The following is a 17,387-nucleotide window of genomic DNA, read 5'->3' as shown; positions in this document are numbered from 1 at the left end:
GGTCATGGTGGTGATGGGGATGGTGGTGCTTGTCATGGTGGTGATGGCGATGATGATGGGGGTGGTGATGGTGATGATGATGGGGATGGGGATGGTGACGGTGGTTGTGGTGGTCATGGTGGGGGTGGTCATGGTGGTGATGGTAGTTGTGGTGGTATTGGAGAATATTATGGGGATGGTGGTAGTGGTCATGGTGGTGGTGGGGATGGTGGTGGTTGTCATGGTGGTGGTCGTGGTCGTGGTGGTGATGGCAATGATGATGGGGGTGGTGATGGTGGTTGTGGTGGTCATAAAGGGGGTGGTCATGGTGGTGGTGGCAGTGGTGGCAGCATCCTGCTGGAGGTATTCTTCATTACTCTTCATTACAGTGGACCAGACTTGCTTTGAATCCTCACTCTGCCATTTATTGGTTGTGTATTGTAGGAAAAGTCACTTAATCTCTCACTTGCTTCATCTTTAAAATGAGAATGGTGATACCTAATTCGTAAGGTTAATGTTATAATTACATATGAAGCAAACAACTTAGTTCAGTGCTTTCAATTAGTAAGTGCTTAACATGGTAGCAATTGCTTGAGGATTCCTTTATAATTTGGAAATATGATCTAGTCCTGATTATCTCTTTTCTGTTTTTAACCTACCATACCTCTTATAAATACAAGAAGGTCGAAAGTTGTCTCAGAATGAGAGACTGCCCTGAGCTGAAAAATCTTACCAGCTGGCATCTATGAATAATATATAGAGAGAAAGTCACAAATAATGTCATATAAACTTAAACAGCTACAACTGGTCTTCTGAAAGAATAGGTATAGATAAAATCAGTCAGGGGGGCTAAGAGAGCACACTAATAGCTGTTTAGACACTGCTGACTTGATGCCAGGCATTTATATGTATAACAGAGAAAAAAGTTTGCCACTTAAAAACTCAAATTAGGGGTTCATGTCACAGGTCCTTCCAGAATGTGTTGCCACTGTCCTAAGTTATTTCATTCAAACCATGAATGATGAGTTTCAGCATCACAGGTATGGAGGCTTGAAACCAACCAGCAAAGGCTGGGCTATGGTAGAGATGAGAGAGGCAGAGTTATCAATGCTGTTACCATTTAACAAAAGAATTTAGATGGTTGCCCCTTAGCAGAGGTAGATCGAGACATTCCTTCACCCAGATGTGCACTTCTCCAGTTGTAGGAAGCTTTTTACCTATAATTGAAAAAGGGCAGAAAAGAAAATTTCACTGCCATTCCTCTCTTGGCAATACTGCATCCAAAGATGCAGTCTGGAACAGTGATGCTAGCTAGAGCTTGATGATATGATCCTAATTGGCTAAATTTATACATTCTTAACTAAATCTTCCCTAGTCTGGCTGCACTGAGCTCAGATAACTCTATGCAAATAATTCATATTGATTCCAAGTACAGAGTACTACATCATTATTTCTGGGTTTGGCTTGTTTCAAGATAAATTATAGAGATCAGGTATATAAATCATCCATTTACAGTTATATTCAAAACATCTCAATGAAATGCATATTCCTTTCAAATATTGTTAATGGGAGGCATTTGAAACATAATGAATATAAAGTAACCAAAACAGGTACTGGCTAAGTACAGCCACTTTTCTTGTTAAATGTGGTTACACACTTTGTGACAATATTGCATACACACACATAATAACTAGGGTTATGGCCAGGGAATTCTGAGAAGTTGGCTTACTCTTTAGTTGTTGGCTAGGCTGGGTGCACATGGACAGAGGACCGCTACCATATTTTTCTGAATGGGTTAACCTAATTAACCAACAGGAATTTAATGAGCATTTATTATATGCTCAGCCCTATGCTAGTAATATCACTGGATACAAGGAACATAAGAAATCTATGTCCTCGGGAAATGTTTACACTTAAAAAGAGTAATTCAAATAAAAACTATAAAAATGTAATACAGAATGAAATGCCAAGTTATTACTATAATGTTCTACGTGATGATGTGCTCAACGAGGGTGAATGCATATAGCCAGGAAAAGCTTTATGGAGAAGATGGGGCTTCATCTAAGACTTGGATAGGTTGAGAGAGGAAGCCACTCCAGAGAAGAGAAACTACATGAACAAAAAATCAGACAAGGTGGAGCCCACCACAAAACATCATCTCCTTTTCCCCCTGCTCCCACCAAGAAATGATAGTGGTGGAAAACAGACTGGCAGAATTTCTATGCATGTGGACCATAAATGATAGGATAGAAATTATATATTTTAAAAATCTGCCTTTTAGGAAGATCCAGAAGTAACAAGACGGTGGTTTGGCAGCCATATGGACCTAAAGATATCTTTTACTTGCCCTCCAATTCTTTTTTTTTTTTTTTTAACCCAATTAGAATGCTTTTTCTAGTTCAATCACTGCCCTTACCATCCAAGATTTCTTTCATGCCACTGGTTTCACTGCCTGGTTACTGAAAGCAGTTGAGTTGCAACCTCTGATTTCAGTCATAACATTTATACAGATTCTTAAGGAGAAAAACTTGGGGAACTTGCTTAGGAAGTAATGGCAGGCATTCATTTCTTGCTAGTCTCTTGCTCCTTAACTGGGCTGGAGACCTGAGGCCCTAACATCAAGGATGCAATTAGGAATCTTGAGGAAAAAGCTTTCAGTCCTGCTGAGACCTTAAGAATGGGGAACCAATACACTCTTACTTCCTAAGGGCTCCATATGAATTTGTCTAATTCTTGCCTGTGAGGAACACCCAGGCTCCATTCTGAATATGGGAAAGGCCATCCACACTGTGCAGATACACCCAGTAAGTCTTGGGTAAGACTAGAAATCAGTGCTCTAGGTGATTTTGATGCAATATTTGGGAACCATTTCTTAAGCATAAGTGGTTTATTACGGAGATGCTAAACAATGATTTCTACTATTGATATTCATCACTTCCAGCTGAGATCATACCAACCCTCACACTGGGAACAATAAAAAAAAAAAACACTTTTGGAGAGTGAGGTGATAGTTCAAACAAGGATTGTAAACTAGAGAATTTTGGAAACTGAACATTTTTTTTTCCATGGAACCAGAAGGTAGAATGGTGGTTATCAGGGGCTGGGAGAAGGACATGGTGAGGCTGAAGTTTAAAGGGTACAGAGTTTCAGATATGCAAGATGAAAAAAGGTCTAGAGATCTGCTTTATAACAATGTGAATATGCTTAATCCTACAAAAGGTACACTTCAAAATGGTTAAGATGATAAATTTTATATTATGTGTTTTTACCACAATAAAGAATTATCAACTATAAATTGACTCATCTGGTCCATATAATTACTAAGTTAGTAATTTTGCCTAGGGTTTCACCTTTGAAAATATCACAGAGTTCAAAGAAATCCTTGGAGAGGGAAGGGATCGGGAAAGGACATAAATCTGGATGGAAAATCATTACATACCAGGAATTGGATCTGGAACATACTGGAGAGCTAACTTCATTTCACCTCTGTTTTCTGCTTCAAGGGCAACTGGTGCTGTCTGGAAAATGAAGGACACTGTCAGTAAGTGTGAGACACAAACTATTTTACTCTGTTGATATTGTGTTATAGGACAACAAATGCCCGTTTCTGTGAGTATGTATCACCCATGAGTGCCCTGAATTAACATTTCCATCAAAGCTAAACTCTTGCTTTTATATCTGGGAAAGCCATACTGTGTATCTTGGAAAGACTTGCTTGGTACCCAGAAAATATCTCAAGGCCTTTAGTCTCAGAGATAGTAAAGAAATCAGAATGGCTTTCTTGGAGAGAGAAGAAATGTTCTGGGATGCTTTAGTTTTTATAAAAGCACATAAATTTTGTTGGTCACCCAGTCAGACATAAAACTATTTATTTGAGTTACTCTTTCTTTGAGTAAGAAGAGTGTGGGGAAAGTCTGGGGGAAGAAAAGCCAAACATTACATTTCCAAAGCTGTATTAACCTGATCATTTCAGATCACATGGTTTGATGTCTGTAAGAATAACAAAGACTGGACAATAATTTAAAAATGTGTATCTATTATTTTCAAGTATAAGAGAGCTGGTTTCACTTTCAAATTCTGGTCCTTTAGAGCCTTATTGCCAAAACATAGCTATGCATCAGAAACCTAAGGGTTAGTTTAAAATGAAAAGCTTTTGACATCTTCTAAGGAATTCACACCCAGTGAGTCTTGGGTAAGACTAGAAATCAGTGCTCTAGGTGATTTTGATGCAATATTTGGGAACCATTTCTTAAGCATAAGTGGTTTATTATGGAGATGCTGAACAAAGATTTCTACTATTGATATTCATCACTTCCAGCTGAGATCATACCAACCCTCACACTGGGAGCAATAAAAAAAAAACTGGATTAAACAAATTTATTTGAAGGAATTAATGAATTATTATCATGACTCAAATGGAGAACATCTTTGAGTCTGACATTCGTTGCTTTTCACTTTGAGGCATCAGCTGATTTTTTTTTTTAATTTTTTTTTCAACGTTTATTTATTTTTGGGACAGAGAGAGACAGAGCATGAACAGGGGAGGGTCAGAGAGAGAGGGAGACACAGAATCGGAAACAGGCTCCAGGCTCTGAGCCATCAGCCCAGAGCCTGATGCAGGGCTCGAACTCCCGGACCGCGAGATCATAACCTGGCTGAAGTCGGATGCTTAACCGACTGCGCCACCCAGGCGCCCCATCAGCTGATTTTTAAGTAGTGCCGAACTAGAGCATAATAGAAAGGAATAGCCTTAGACATACTCTAGATCAGTGGTTGTCAAAGTATGGTCCCCAGGCAAGACGCTGTATCAGCAACCAGCCATGGCTAGAAACTTGGGCCCAGATGTTACTAAATCAGAAACCCTGGCAATAGGGCCCAGAAATCTGTATTATAATAAGTACTTCACGTGAATGGGATGCATGCTAAAATCTGATAACTACTTCCCTAGGCTTTCACTTGGAATCCCTGAAGGGCCATAGGCTAGGAATTTGAGCAAACAAAAACTACATGAGACCACATGAAAACTGAAACCCAGCTTCTAGTCAGTTTGTTCTCAGATAAAAGTGTTCTGTCCCCACTCTGTGTGTCAGAAACAAAAGTAAATCCTCTCAAAGTATCCCTAGAACTCTCATATACAATGTCTAGCTTACAATAAAAAATGAACAGGCATACCAGGACAAAGGACCAAATGACCAAACTAAGATAAAAAATTAGATAAAGAGACATACAAATGTTTAGGATATTGGGTTTTCAGATATATATTTTAAATAACTTTGATTAATATGTTCATGAGGATAATGTTAAGATAGAGAATTTTAGGAGAGAAGTGGTCTATGAAAAATCAAATGAAAATATAAATCTGAAAAATATAATGATTGAGAACCTGTAAGATGGGTGTTTTAGACATAGCAGATAAGAAAATTATTGAATGGAAAGACAAGTTAGCAAAAACTAGCCAGCCTGAATTCTGGAGAGGAGAAAAAAAAAAGAACAGAAAATACATTAAAAGAGCATAAGAGACATATTGGACAGAGTGAAAAGATATAATGATCCCAAACAAGGGATAACCGTTATTAATTAAAATGCAGTTTATAGTAGCTTTCTCCTACATGCCAGGCAAGAAACCAACCAACAAACCAAAAATGTCAGAACTTACCTTTCGCTTCAGAGGGTACCACTTCAGTTGTTTATTCTGTTTGTTGTCCCAGTCCCAAGTTTCCAAGTCAAGTTCTACTTCCCCTAGAAAACTATTGCGCTTAAATGTATCTCGATGCCAAACGGACAGGTTCAGCTTTTGTGTTTTTAAGATTTGCTTTTCGACTTTATACTGCAGGTCAAAGAAGGAAATTAAAGTGGTGAATAATACTATTTTATGCCAAAGTTATGACACAGAGATAAAGAGAAAAGTCATCTGTACAGATCAGGTTTTCTCATCTGCTAGGTTTCAAGTCTCAAAGATATTGCAAAGTCATCTTATTCTAAGTGTCTTGTTTCAAAGAGCTAAATCCATCTTTCACAAAAGCTGATTTTCTTTCTGCTTCTGGAAAAGCAAACCACAGTTCAAATACCATAGCCAGTAATAGCTTTCTAAAAATGAAAGCCAATTATTCATTTTTTACTGGATGTTTTTTTGTTCAAACTAGATATAACATAAGTCCAATTCAGTCTCAAAATGCTAATGAAGTTTAATCCTGTGGTCTGTTTTCTTTTTTAAATTTTTTTTTCAACGTTTATTTATTTTTGGGACAGAGAGAGACAGAGCATGAACGGGGGAGGGGCAGAGAGAGAGGGAGACACAGAATCGGAAACAGGCTCCAGGCTCTGAGCCATCAGCCCAGAGCCCGACGCGGGGCTCGAACCCAGGGACCGTGAGATCGTGACCTGGCTGAAGTCGGACGCTTAACCGACTGCGCCACCCAGGCGCCCCCTGTGGTCTGTTTTCTACCTAAGGACAAGGTATTTTTTTTTCTAATAGACTCTATTTTTTAGAGCAGTCGTAGATTTATAGCAAAACTGAACAGAAAGTACAGAAAATTCCTATATACCACTTGCTCCCATTTACACACATCTCCCACTACAGATATCCTGCAATGACAAGGTACTTTTCAATTAAATTCCTTTTTCCTGATTCATACGGTTAAGTGGAAAATATCTGGCATCCTAACGGTTTTTCATCTAAGATGCAATCAATCCTAGATTGTATATAATCATGGGAGGGATAATAGTACTTCTGACCTAAAAATAATCTCTATTTGGTTTTATGATGTACTACTTGAATGTCCATTTTGGTTGTAGCAGGCCGGTCTTTCTCTGAATTTACCATTTAAATTAGGTGGCTTTTCCTGAGTATAGGGTTGAAGTAGTTGACCTAGAAACAGCTAGGGTATGGAGGTATATCACAGTCAAACTGTAACTAAAAACTGGCTACAGAAAATCTATAAAAAATTGACCCATGGATGACTGAAAATTAATTTAATTCTGCTTCTTTCCTCAGAGGATAATCAAATAGTTGGACAGCCTTTCAGAAAAAGGGAATGAATGACACTTCTTCTGTTTCCAGTTTCAAGTTATCATGACTAAGACAACATTATACAGTCTGGGGTAGGGGGAAATATGGGTATTTGAGGCAGGTATACTTTCTATTCATCTGTCTATCCATCTATCCTTCCAATAAACATTTTTCGAGTACCTATCCAGACACTGTATTGAGTCAACATGTGTTTAATACATACTAATCACTTTGCATATATTAATTCTTTTAATGTTCACACCTACTGAAGTGGTAGGTACTCTTATTGTCTCCCTTTGGCAGATATGAAGTACAGAAAGGTTCAGTCATTTGCCCAAACTCACACAGTTGATAAATGGCACAGAGTTGGACCTTGCCCTCCTGGAACTCACAGTTTAATGGGAAAGCAGACAATGAGGCTAGTAGTTCAAGTGCTGAGTGTTAACAAAGCCTAATATAGAACAAGGTGACTGAGGCAGCAGACCGCAAGGTGGCCTGATGGGTTAAGGAGAGCCTCTCATAGGAAGAGGCATTTAAGGCTGTAGGAGGTAGTTAGGGATAGAATGTGGGAAAGAGCACTCTGGCCAGATGGAACAGGAAGTCCAGCAGTGTGAGAAAATGTAGTCAGTTCCTCCAAAGAACAGAAAGGAATCAGGGTGACCTGAACAAAGACTCTGAAATTGAAAAGAGGAGGCTGGAGCCTGGGTTGTGGAGGGACTGGTGACGTGTTAAGAAGGATGGACTTGCCGCTAAGGGTAATGGGAATCCTAAAAGATTTTAAGCAGAGAAATAACATGATCAGAATTATGCTCTTGGTAAATCATTTTTTACGATGCTCAATTCTATCAGTTGTGTATCTTTGAGCAATTTCCTTTGTTTCTCTAAGCTTCACCTGCTTCATCTGTGAGGTGCAGGCAGTATCCTCCTGGTGGCCTATGTAGAGAATGCATGACAGAACGCAAACAACATTCAAAGTGTATGGTCTCATGCAAGGCAGTTTGTCAGAAAATGTTTATTCCTTCCCTTTTTCTCTCCCTGTGACTGACTTCACTTGTAGAGATACTACCCAAGAAGAAGTGGCTATTTAGGGGCACCTGGGTGGCTCAGTTGGTTAAGCATTGGACTTTGGATCAGGTCATGATCTCAGTGAGTTGGAGCCCCGAGTTGGGCCCTGTGCTGACAGCTGAGAGCCTGGAGCCTGCTTTGGATTCTGTGTCTCCCGCTCTCTCTGCCCCTCCCCCGCTCACACTCTGTCTCTTTGTCCCTCTCTCTCAAAAATAAACACACATTAAAAAAATTTTAGGGGCGCCTGGGTGGCGCAGTCGGTTAAGCCTCCGACTTCAGCCAGGTCACGATCTCGCGGTCCGTGAGTTCGAGCCCCGTGTCGGGCTCTGGGCTGATGGCTCAGAGCCTGGAGCCTGTTTCCGATTCTGTGTCTCCCTCTCTCTCTGCCCCTCCCCCGTTCATGCTCTGTCTCTCTCTGTCCCAAAAATAAATAAAAATGTGGAAAAAAAAAATTAAAAAAAAATTTAGACAACATGGCTATTTACACATAATCACAGTGACACATCATCATTTAGGATTTTCCTAGACAGAGAGTTCATAGATACCCGCAGTATCTCATTATACACAGGATTCAAGGTCTTCTTCACTACAAGTGTTTTCTTCTTGCCCATTTTGCCCTTGTCTGGTAACAGATAGGCCTTTACATATCTAAAGCGAGAAGCGGAAAGACAAGAAGGTCAGAGAAAATAAAAGTCATGTTTCTATCTCTACTTTGAAAAATGCATTGGTAATTGACAGAAATAATTCATGACACTCAGAAAAGTGATAAGTAAATGAATGTTCTCACTAATGTCTTTTATACTTAAACGTTTAAACACATTGCAGCAGAATTGATCATTTCATAATTGTTTTAAAAATTTTTAAAGGATATTTCCTGAACTCCTTTTTTCTTTGGCCTTATCTGATATGGAGGGTGGTGGGGGACAGACCTCTAATGTAGTGCTTAATTTTAGTGGCTTGTTTCCAATTAAGAAAAGACTGGTGCTTACAGAATTTTTTTTAAAAAGTTTTGTTACTGCCTTTTGAAAACAAAAGTTACTCTTAGCACCAACCTAATGAAGCCACATTCAATGGGGGAAAAAGTATACTGGCCCCAATTGTTTTTATAATAAAAGCATGAAGAATTAGGCTTATGCCAGCAAAATAATTAAGAATCTGACTTCTGCATAAGGATAAGTGAGGAATGTACTCAATTTTTGCAAATAAACTGAAGTATCAATTAAGCCTCTGATTTAAAAGACGAGCTGGTAATTCCCCCTAAAGTTCTTCTGTAAAATACAAGTTAAATTTAGAATCTACCTCAGTCTAGAATCTTAACTGTTCCTGCACCACTGAACATTCTGAAGTATGCCCCTACATGTCCCTAACTTTAGAGAAGTTTGAAAGTCATGGGAACAGATTAGGGTTTAAGCCCTTATTCCCAGTTTTGCTGCTGACTCTCTGAATTTATGTAAATAGGTCACTTATCTTTTCTGGACTTAATTTCCTTATCTGTTAAAAGAATGAATGGGACAAGATGGCCTCAAAGGTCCCTTCCAACTTGAAATATTTTGTGCTTCTCTGACATTTTTATAGTTTAATAACTTTGGCATATGAATTTATAAAGTAAATAAAACAGCACTTCCCCCAAACTTTTCTTGTCAAACATTTCTTTATGATGCAGTCACACACATACCCTCCCTTCAATTTCTTTCTTTCTTGGCCAGTTTCTGCAAGATTACGAATAACTAAGAGAAAACAGTTACTTCAAATTGTACTTACGGGTCTGAGCGCTGTTTTTTAACATCTGCTGCTGCTAAGTCTTTACACTGGGCCACAAAGACATGCAACTCCTTCAATGAGTCCACATAGTCGATTGCAAACTGAATATTTCCTTTCACTTCCAGATTGCCAAAGTCTCCACTGTAAACGCTCATCACACTGCCGCTCACCTGAAAGCATCCGAAACACACAGTGTTTGTTTCTATCTCTTTCACAAATCCAATACAAGGATCATGAATATAATCTTTGCTTGCCATTATTTCTCTAGTTTGCACTTAAGGCAATTAATAAAATATGGCATAAAGACAGGCCAACACAGACAACCTGACGTAATATATGGCACAACTAGTGTGTAAAAAAAAAAATGCCTCTAAAAGATACAGATGAAAAGTGAAATGCAAAGTTATTTAGATACTGGCTCATTTCAAAGCAGGGGGATTTTTATGGTGGGGGGCATTCAAAGTTCCAATTTTAGGCATGCTTAGTATTTAAGACATTAAAGAAAGAGGATGTGAGAAACCCCAGGCACACAAATCACAGTGACACATTGCTCTATCAAATTTCCAAGGCACTAAAAAGGAATTTTACTATGTTACTCATCCACTAAATCTAGGAAAATGCTTACTGGGCCATACGCCTTTAGAGGTCAGGAAGGGTAGAGAATGGATGATTGATGAAGGCAGTTGAAAGCCTTCCCAAGGCCAAACATTTGATTGTTATCAGCAGAAATTCAATTTAAACAGATTTTTTTTTTAAGTTTGAGAAATGGGAGGCTAGTAAGAATTTAAGTACAGTTTTATCATTTGATTAGCATACCTGGTGAGATATGTGCATGTTTATGTATATCAGAGAACTATTTGGTAAGTGTATGTGGATATATTTACATATATATATTTCTACACACATACTACATGCACAATGACTGATCTCACTTTATGAAAGAAGTTCTAGGTAAAGTCAAATTTTCTAAAGCCAACCTGAATACACTTAAGTAGATTTCCTTTTAAAACCCTGTTCTAAATCCTTCTGTAAGGCAAAGAAATCCTATTCTTTTATGTGAATCAGTACCTTTATTCATCAGGTTTGCTAAAAGAGAGATACAATTCTAAACCTGCAAAGAGAATATAAAACGTATCTAATATAAGCAGAACTTAACAATAGTTACCCCATTTGTTGCAGAGAAAAATGCAGCGGTTCATCTTGTTGGTAATTTAGGCTTATTTCTAAAGTACTTACATCCCAAAAAACATATTCATTTATAATGGATGTGAACTCTTTTTAAGCTTAAAAGAAGAAAAACAAAGATTTAGCTAGCCAGAAGCTAATTGTGGGTTAGAGAAAAAGCTAGTGCCCTTGGAATCTGGGAATACAATGGGAGCCATTTTATAGTAAGAAGGAACATGGCAGAGCAAGGTTCACAGAAGCAGAGAGATATTAACACGGAGCCTTTGTTTACATACAGAAGACAGGGACGTCATGCCAGAGGAGCTGCTAAGATTGGTTAAAGAGCTTGGGCTCTTCTTGTGTCTGCTGAGCTGGTAACTGCTTTCTGATGCTGTATCTGTTTCTCTGTCATCACTCTACAAAACATCATATAATATACACAAAATTTAAATTCAGGATGAGTGAAGATCAGAATCTCAATTTAGAAAAATATGATATCTTGGTATCCCAGGGATCTGTCAACATTTCTGAAGGTCAAAAGACACTCGTGCTAATCACCAGGGAATGGGATTCAGGATGAAATGGGTGGTCTATCTTGGACCTCACCTAAGGAGGAGAGCAGTGCTTTGCTACCAAAGTAACAAAGTGATTTTTTTTTTTTCACCTACAAGGTGGGCCCATAGTGCTACAGAAGGCAGCATTTCGTATATGTATTTAGGTTACTTGGGGAACTTTATTGATAGATATGAGAAGTTAACTTTACGCACACAGTAAAAGGTCTAAGACTTACTATCAAAACATAAAATGTCATGTGTAATTCCTCATTATTAACATAGCCTGTCTTCCCTAAAATTCAAATCTTTTACTTGAGACACTATTAAACTAGAAAAATAAATGCTAGTTTGATCTGTTTCAACTAGAACTTATATATATACATATTTAAGAATTCTAAACCACCTCTTATGTATTTTCATAGTGCTATTGTGCTTAGCTTTTTATTGCTATAGGGAAGTATATATTAAATTACATTTATTAACATGTATTAAATTCTACCCACATTAGATTTTAACAATTTTTTTAAAGTATTATTTTAAATATGTCCCAGGAAATATTTACCTGGGTCAAGAAAAAAAAAGTGGCAATAATAAATTTTATTATATTCAGAGCTAAAGTTTATCAGACAGTACCTTTAAAAATTCATGATTCAGAATGTGTTCCTTTTGGGGTTAGAGAGTTTATGGAGCAGTTCAGTGGAGTTAGGGAAACATCTGTATGGAGTAGTTAGTTCATGCCAACATATTCTGGGGCCATGCAATTATGTATCAATATAACAGATGCCAATTCAAATGCAGAGTTAAGGAGTTAAAGAAAAACAAAATTTATGACTTATATGGATAAGAAAAAAATCCTCCCTCAAGGATTTAAAAACAACAACAACAAAACACCATACCTTTTAAATGTCTCTGTTGTCACACCCTCTCCCCACATGCTTACAGTCCATTTCCCTCTATTATAGCATGCACTATGGTCTACCTAGTATATCAGGTCACTAGTGAATTCATGAAGGATGGGATCCTGTCTTGTTGACCTGGAACACCAATTTTCACATAGCATGTACTCAACAAATGTGACTGATGTTAAACTAAGCCTCAAAGGGATAATGGACAAAGGCACAAGGCCTGGTTTCATGTCCACTTCCTTTAACATTTAGTCTGACCCATGTGCTTTGAAAGACAAAATTATACAGCTTAATTTGGCATCTCTGATGCACAAACTCAAATGACTTGGACTCTCCTTTGTGTGGAGCTATGAGGCAGCACATTAAAAGTGAAGGAGGAGCATGAAAAACCAGAACTGGTATCACTTGCCTCTTCAGTTATTATATAGCTTATTCATATGACCAACCAAGACCAAAGCCTGTTTACAAAGGTATAAAACCACAGGAACTCCATGAGGTGCCTACCAGTGGCTTCCAACTAATGATTTAGTTTCAAAGAATGAGTGATTCTTTTCAAAGGAACTATAATGTGGGCTGTTATGCATATGCAGGGGTGAATATTTGCAGATACAGTTCATCTAAGGCCCAAGAATAGACAAAGGGAAGGCCAGGAGGTCAGGCAAGAGATATGTAATTTATATGCTGTCTAGAACTTTCCTCATATTTCATCTACTAAGAGAATGCTTGAGGATAAAGCTTTTAATTTTACCATCAAAAATCAGACCCGAACTGCAAATAGTAACAGTTAATGTTTACTGGGTATTCACTATGTGTCAGGCACGATGCCCTGTGTTTTCCCTCCATTATCTCACTGACTCCTCACAACCTAATCAGGTAGGTACTAGGAAACCAGACACAGGGAAAGTAAGAAACTTGCCCATAGTCACACAGCAAATTTGTAGCACAGCCAGAAGTAGGAGTGTCTGACTCCAAGCTCCTAACTACCTGGCTGCAAGAACATAGAATCTTTTTTTTTTTTTGGGGGGGGGATTTTTAAGTTTTTATTTTAATTCTAGTTAACTTACAGTGTTATATTAGTTTCAGGTGTACAATATAGTGATTCAATAATTCCATACAACACCCAGTGCTCATCGTGACATGTGCACTCCTTAATCCCTATCACCTCTTTAGCCCATCCCCCAACCCAGAACATGGAATCTTAATTAAGTCAAAGGACCTAAGTTAAAGTCCTAGGTCTACTTTTTAGCAGCTGTTGGATTTGGGGAAAGGTATTTAATATCTCAGGCACTTTCCTGTTTTATGTACCTACCACATTTAGTTAGTGACAGTTAGATATCAGAATGAATATTAAGTGCCTGGTATTTACAAAGTATTCAGGGAATAGCAGATAATAGTCCTGTTTTGACCTGAGGCACTAGGCATAATGGCTAACTATGATAATCGGATCTGGGCTCCAGTCCTGGTTCAACCCTTTTCTAGATGAGTGATGTTATTTACCTCTCATGGTGTTTCCTGACCTGTAAAGTCTGGGGATAATGATGGTGCCCGCCTTCTAGGCTTGTTGGAGGAATAAATGAGATAATGTACACAAATTGTCTATGTCTATCCTTAAAGTCTGCTGTATAATTGTCACTCTATTACTTTACCAAATGCTTTCAAGCTAGTCATGCTACCCAGACTAAGCTTTCACAAATCAACTCTACTGTAAACTAAAGAGTGGTTATTTCACACCAATATATTTCTGTAGGGGTTTCTTATTTTGTACCCACTTTGAAACAAAAGTCATATTCCAAAATCAACGCAATTTGACTTCACCACCAAAATGAGTTGCCGTTTGAGTCAAATGAGACATGCCATGCCTCGTTCCAGGATCAACAACACTACCTTTATTGACAAGAAAGTTCATGGGTCAGTCCTGCTGACCTCTTTGGTCTCTGCCACAGCTGAATAAAAACACACCAACCTTGGCAGAACAAATTCACCGATTTGGTTCCATTTTTCTGAAATTACAAAAGACAAACTTGCCTCATCTTGGAGAAATGCTGGAACAGACTTGCTCATCCTTTTGAGTTTGTCAGGGTGGGAAAACTGATTATCAGGTTGTGAAGGCACTGTGGAAACTAAACAGCAGCATTTCCATTCAAAATTATCCTTACAATTTTGGACAAACATAAAGCATAAGTTGAAAACACACTTTTCTTTCGTCTATGAATGAGATATTTTTATAAAAAGGTTAAAGGCATAGTAGTTCACATGCACAGGATCCTAAGATAAGCAACATGCAGTTTTCATAAATTATATAGAGAGAACTAGTAAGGAGATGAACCAATTGAAAATAAGAATTTAAAAACTGTTCATTTTTATTAATCTGGAGCTGGAGTTGAATTATATTTATTAAAACATAGAGACATTGTGAATCAGTTTTAACTTATTTTTCACATCAGAGATTTGAACCACACGATGTGTGATTTATTGGTTCATCTCCTTGAGATGTATTTTTAAAACATGCTGCAGGCTGAAAAACTATTTCATTGGACAGCAAGGATCTCCGTACACAACTCAATCATAAAAGTGTCCTGGCTACTGAGCGTCTAAGAGAAGGCTTGTTTGTTGAGTGATTATGAGGATCACTTCTCTGATAGTGTTTCTCACTCAGAATTATGAAAGACTATGATTCCAAACTATTTTTTTAAACAAATTGTTTAGACTTATTATTTAGACACCTTAATTTAGATACCCTTTGATACAGTAAGTATATACGTGGAAGTCACAATGAGATGATGAATTTTATTCCTCATTTGTGTAATTCTAGTTAGAAACCTATTTCCTTCTTTAAGAATTAGTGTCTGGGGCACCTGGGTGGCTCAGGTGGTTAAGCATCCAATTCTTAATTTTGGCTCAGGTCATGATCTTGAAGTTTGTGAGTTCAAGCCCCCACACTGGACTCCATTCTGACAGTGAAGAGTCTGCTTGGGATTCTACCTGTCTCTCCCTCTCTCTCTTTCCGTCTCTCTCTCTCTCCCTCTCTCTCTCCCTGGCCCCTTCTCTCTCATGCGTGCTCTCTCAAAAAATAAACTAAAAAAAAAAAAAAAAAAAAAAGAATTAGTGTCTAAGTTTTTCTTACAGTGAATCAGAGCTTGCATATTATATGAGTTAACATGTTTCAAGGCCCTTAGAATAGTGCCTGACACAGAGTATACTCTATATATAATTATTTGTTAAAAAAGTAAATATTGTCTGATAATCCTTAAATTACCTATTCGATGTGCTACAAATATACTGACTTGGTTTTAGCAGTGAAAGAGATACCAGGAAAATAGATAAAAATCAAATTATATTTCTATATATAACTCAAAAGGCTCAAATTCAGCCCTAAGCATTAGCTAAATTCATGTTTGGTTAAAAGAAATCTAATGAAGGAAAACTGAAAACTGAACTATATATATTAAATATTTTCTTATTCACATAGTTCTCATCTAGCCTTTGGCTCACAAATGTATCAAAACATATTTTACGGTGACTCATGAAATGATACCTTCTTTAATTGCTTCCCATTAAACAATAATATGTATGTGTGCATATTCAGGTGACTTACACTGAAGTGGTGTAAGACTAGGTCCCGTGAGGGCACAGTACAGCCCAATGAGTACACAAAACTTATGTAATACTGCTTCCCATTATTTGCAAAATCTACATCTGCTCCTCAAATGTAGTCAGTTTTACATTTATTAGGCTTCAGTTATTTATGTTTTGATCATGTATTTCATTTTGTTTTTTGATAAGAATACAGTCTTCACTGGAGAAAAGCAATAGTCTCAGCCCAGACATTAAAGTCATCTTGGATAATATAAAATAAGAGAGAAATCAATACATCCAGAATTCAGCACATGACTAGCCTTCGTGGCTTGACCTAACTAAGCTGGGTCATGAATGAAGACACAGGTACATTGGCATATATGTCCATGTTACTGTTTTCACTCCTCCACTAACTGTTGAAAAAATGTAACAAGATAAAACAAGATGACCATACCTAAGTATCTGCCAGTTCAAAAGCAACTGGAGAAATCTCTTTACCCAACACCCCCAAGGGGTAGGAGTTTTGTTTCCTCTGCAGCAGCTGGACAGAGAACACGCACTAAGATCTGAAGCCTGGAGTGTCCTTTTGCCAGGTCATGTGCCAGAGCTCAACACCTTCCTCTCTGGCATGACCTTATGAGCAAAGTTTCAGATTTCAGACTAGATGTCACTGCCTTCTAGCATCAGCACTTTGTTTCTCTATCGAATGGCTCCTTCAGTTAGCTGCTGTTCTCATTAAGACTTATTAGCACATCCAGACTGTTGGCAAACTGTCAATAAAAATCTTGTAGACTCCTGAGGGCAGACATGTGTATCATTGTCTTCATACCTCCAGCACCTAGCATTATGAAACTGACTGAAAGCGAGAAGCTTAGAAGACACACTCATTATCTGCATCCTTTGCAAGGCCCCACAAACTCCCTTTGAATGTGCTATTTGTCCTTGAGACAGTAGTCAGAGTTAAGTACATCAATCTTAAGATTGAACAGAAAAGAGTAAATAATCATTACTTTTGATTCGTGGTGGATATTAATTAGCTGATGGACATTAGCCACCACAAGTATACACTTACTTCTTAAAACTCAGATGTTCACTTGCTTTATATATTGAATATATACTGAGTCCAGTTTTGAACCCCAGAGCTTAAACCCTGGACATAATAAAATTTGCTTCCATAGATATGGAGAGAGGCATATACAACCATACCACATACTTGTAAAAGTACAATTCTTTCTTATGTCTAAATAACTCATAAATTGTGTCATGTCTACAGTCTTGTGTAAAGGCCACAAGAGATCCAATACTCAAGACCATATACTGCAACATAAAAGTCAAGTGATAAGACAAGGTGCCAACTTCATTTTAAGCCAAGAC

The 17,387-nt window shown here is 37.9% G+C and overlaps 1 protein-coding gene across 9 annotated transcripts in view; it reads right to left on the bottom strand.

The window, feature by feature from the left end:
* The window catches only part of SYTL2 (synaptotagmin like 2), a 118,173-nt gene that overhangs the window by 5,252 nt on the left and 95,534 nt on the right, over nucleotides 1-17,387 (bottom strand). For 6 of the 9 annotated variants that reach the window (XM_043580040.1, XM_043580041.1, XM_043580043.1 and 3 more), the window contains 7 exons: nucleotides 14,463-14,557; nucleotides 11,275-11,394; nucleotides 9,815-9,984; nucleotides 8,599-8,701; nucleotides 5,636-5,806; nucleotides 3,419-3,497; nucleotides 1,097-1,196 (listed from right to left, as the gene is read on the bottom strand). In XM_043580040.1, coding sequence (XP_043435975.1) covers nucleotides 1,097-1,196; nucleotides 3,419-3,497; nucleotides 5,636-5,806; nucleotides 8,599-8,701; nucleotides 9,815-9,984; nucleotides 11,275-11,394; nucleotides 14,463-14,557 — 838 coding nt within the window. The remainder of the gene's footprint in view (nucleotides 1-1,096; nucleotides 1,197-3,418; nucleotides 3,498-5,635; nucleotides 5,807-8,598; nucleotides 8,702-9,814; nucleotides 9,985-11,274; nucleotides 11,395-14,462; nucleotides 14,558-17,387) is intronic. The other 3 variants (XM_043580045.1, XM_043580046.1, XM_043580042.1) reach the window with 1 other exon arrangement.

Source organism: Prionailurus bengalensis, chromosome D1 (genome assembly GCF_016509475.1).
Source record: "Prionailurus bengalensis isolate Pbe53 chromosome D1, Fcat_Pben_1.1_paternal_pri, whole genome shotgun sequence".
Taxonomy (NCBI): Eukaryota; Metazoa; Chordata; class Mammalia; order Carnivora; family Felidae; genus Prionailurus; species Prionailurus bengalensis.
Note: the sequence above shows the minus strand (reverse complement) of the source record. Positions and strands in the feature narration are given on the sequence as shown.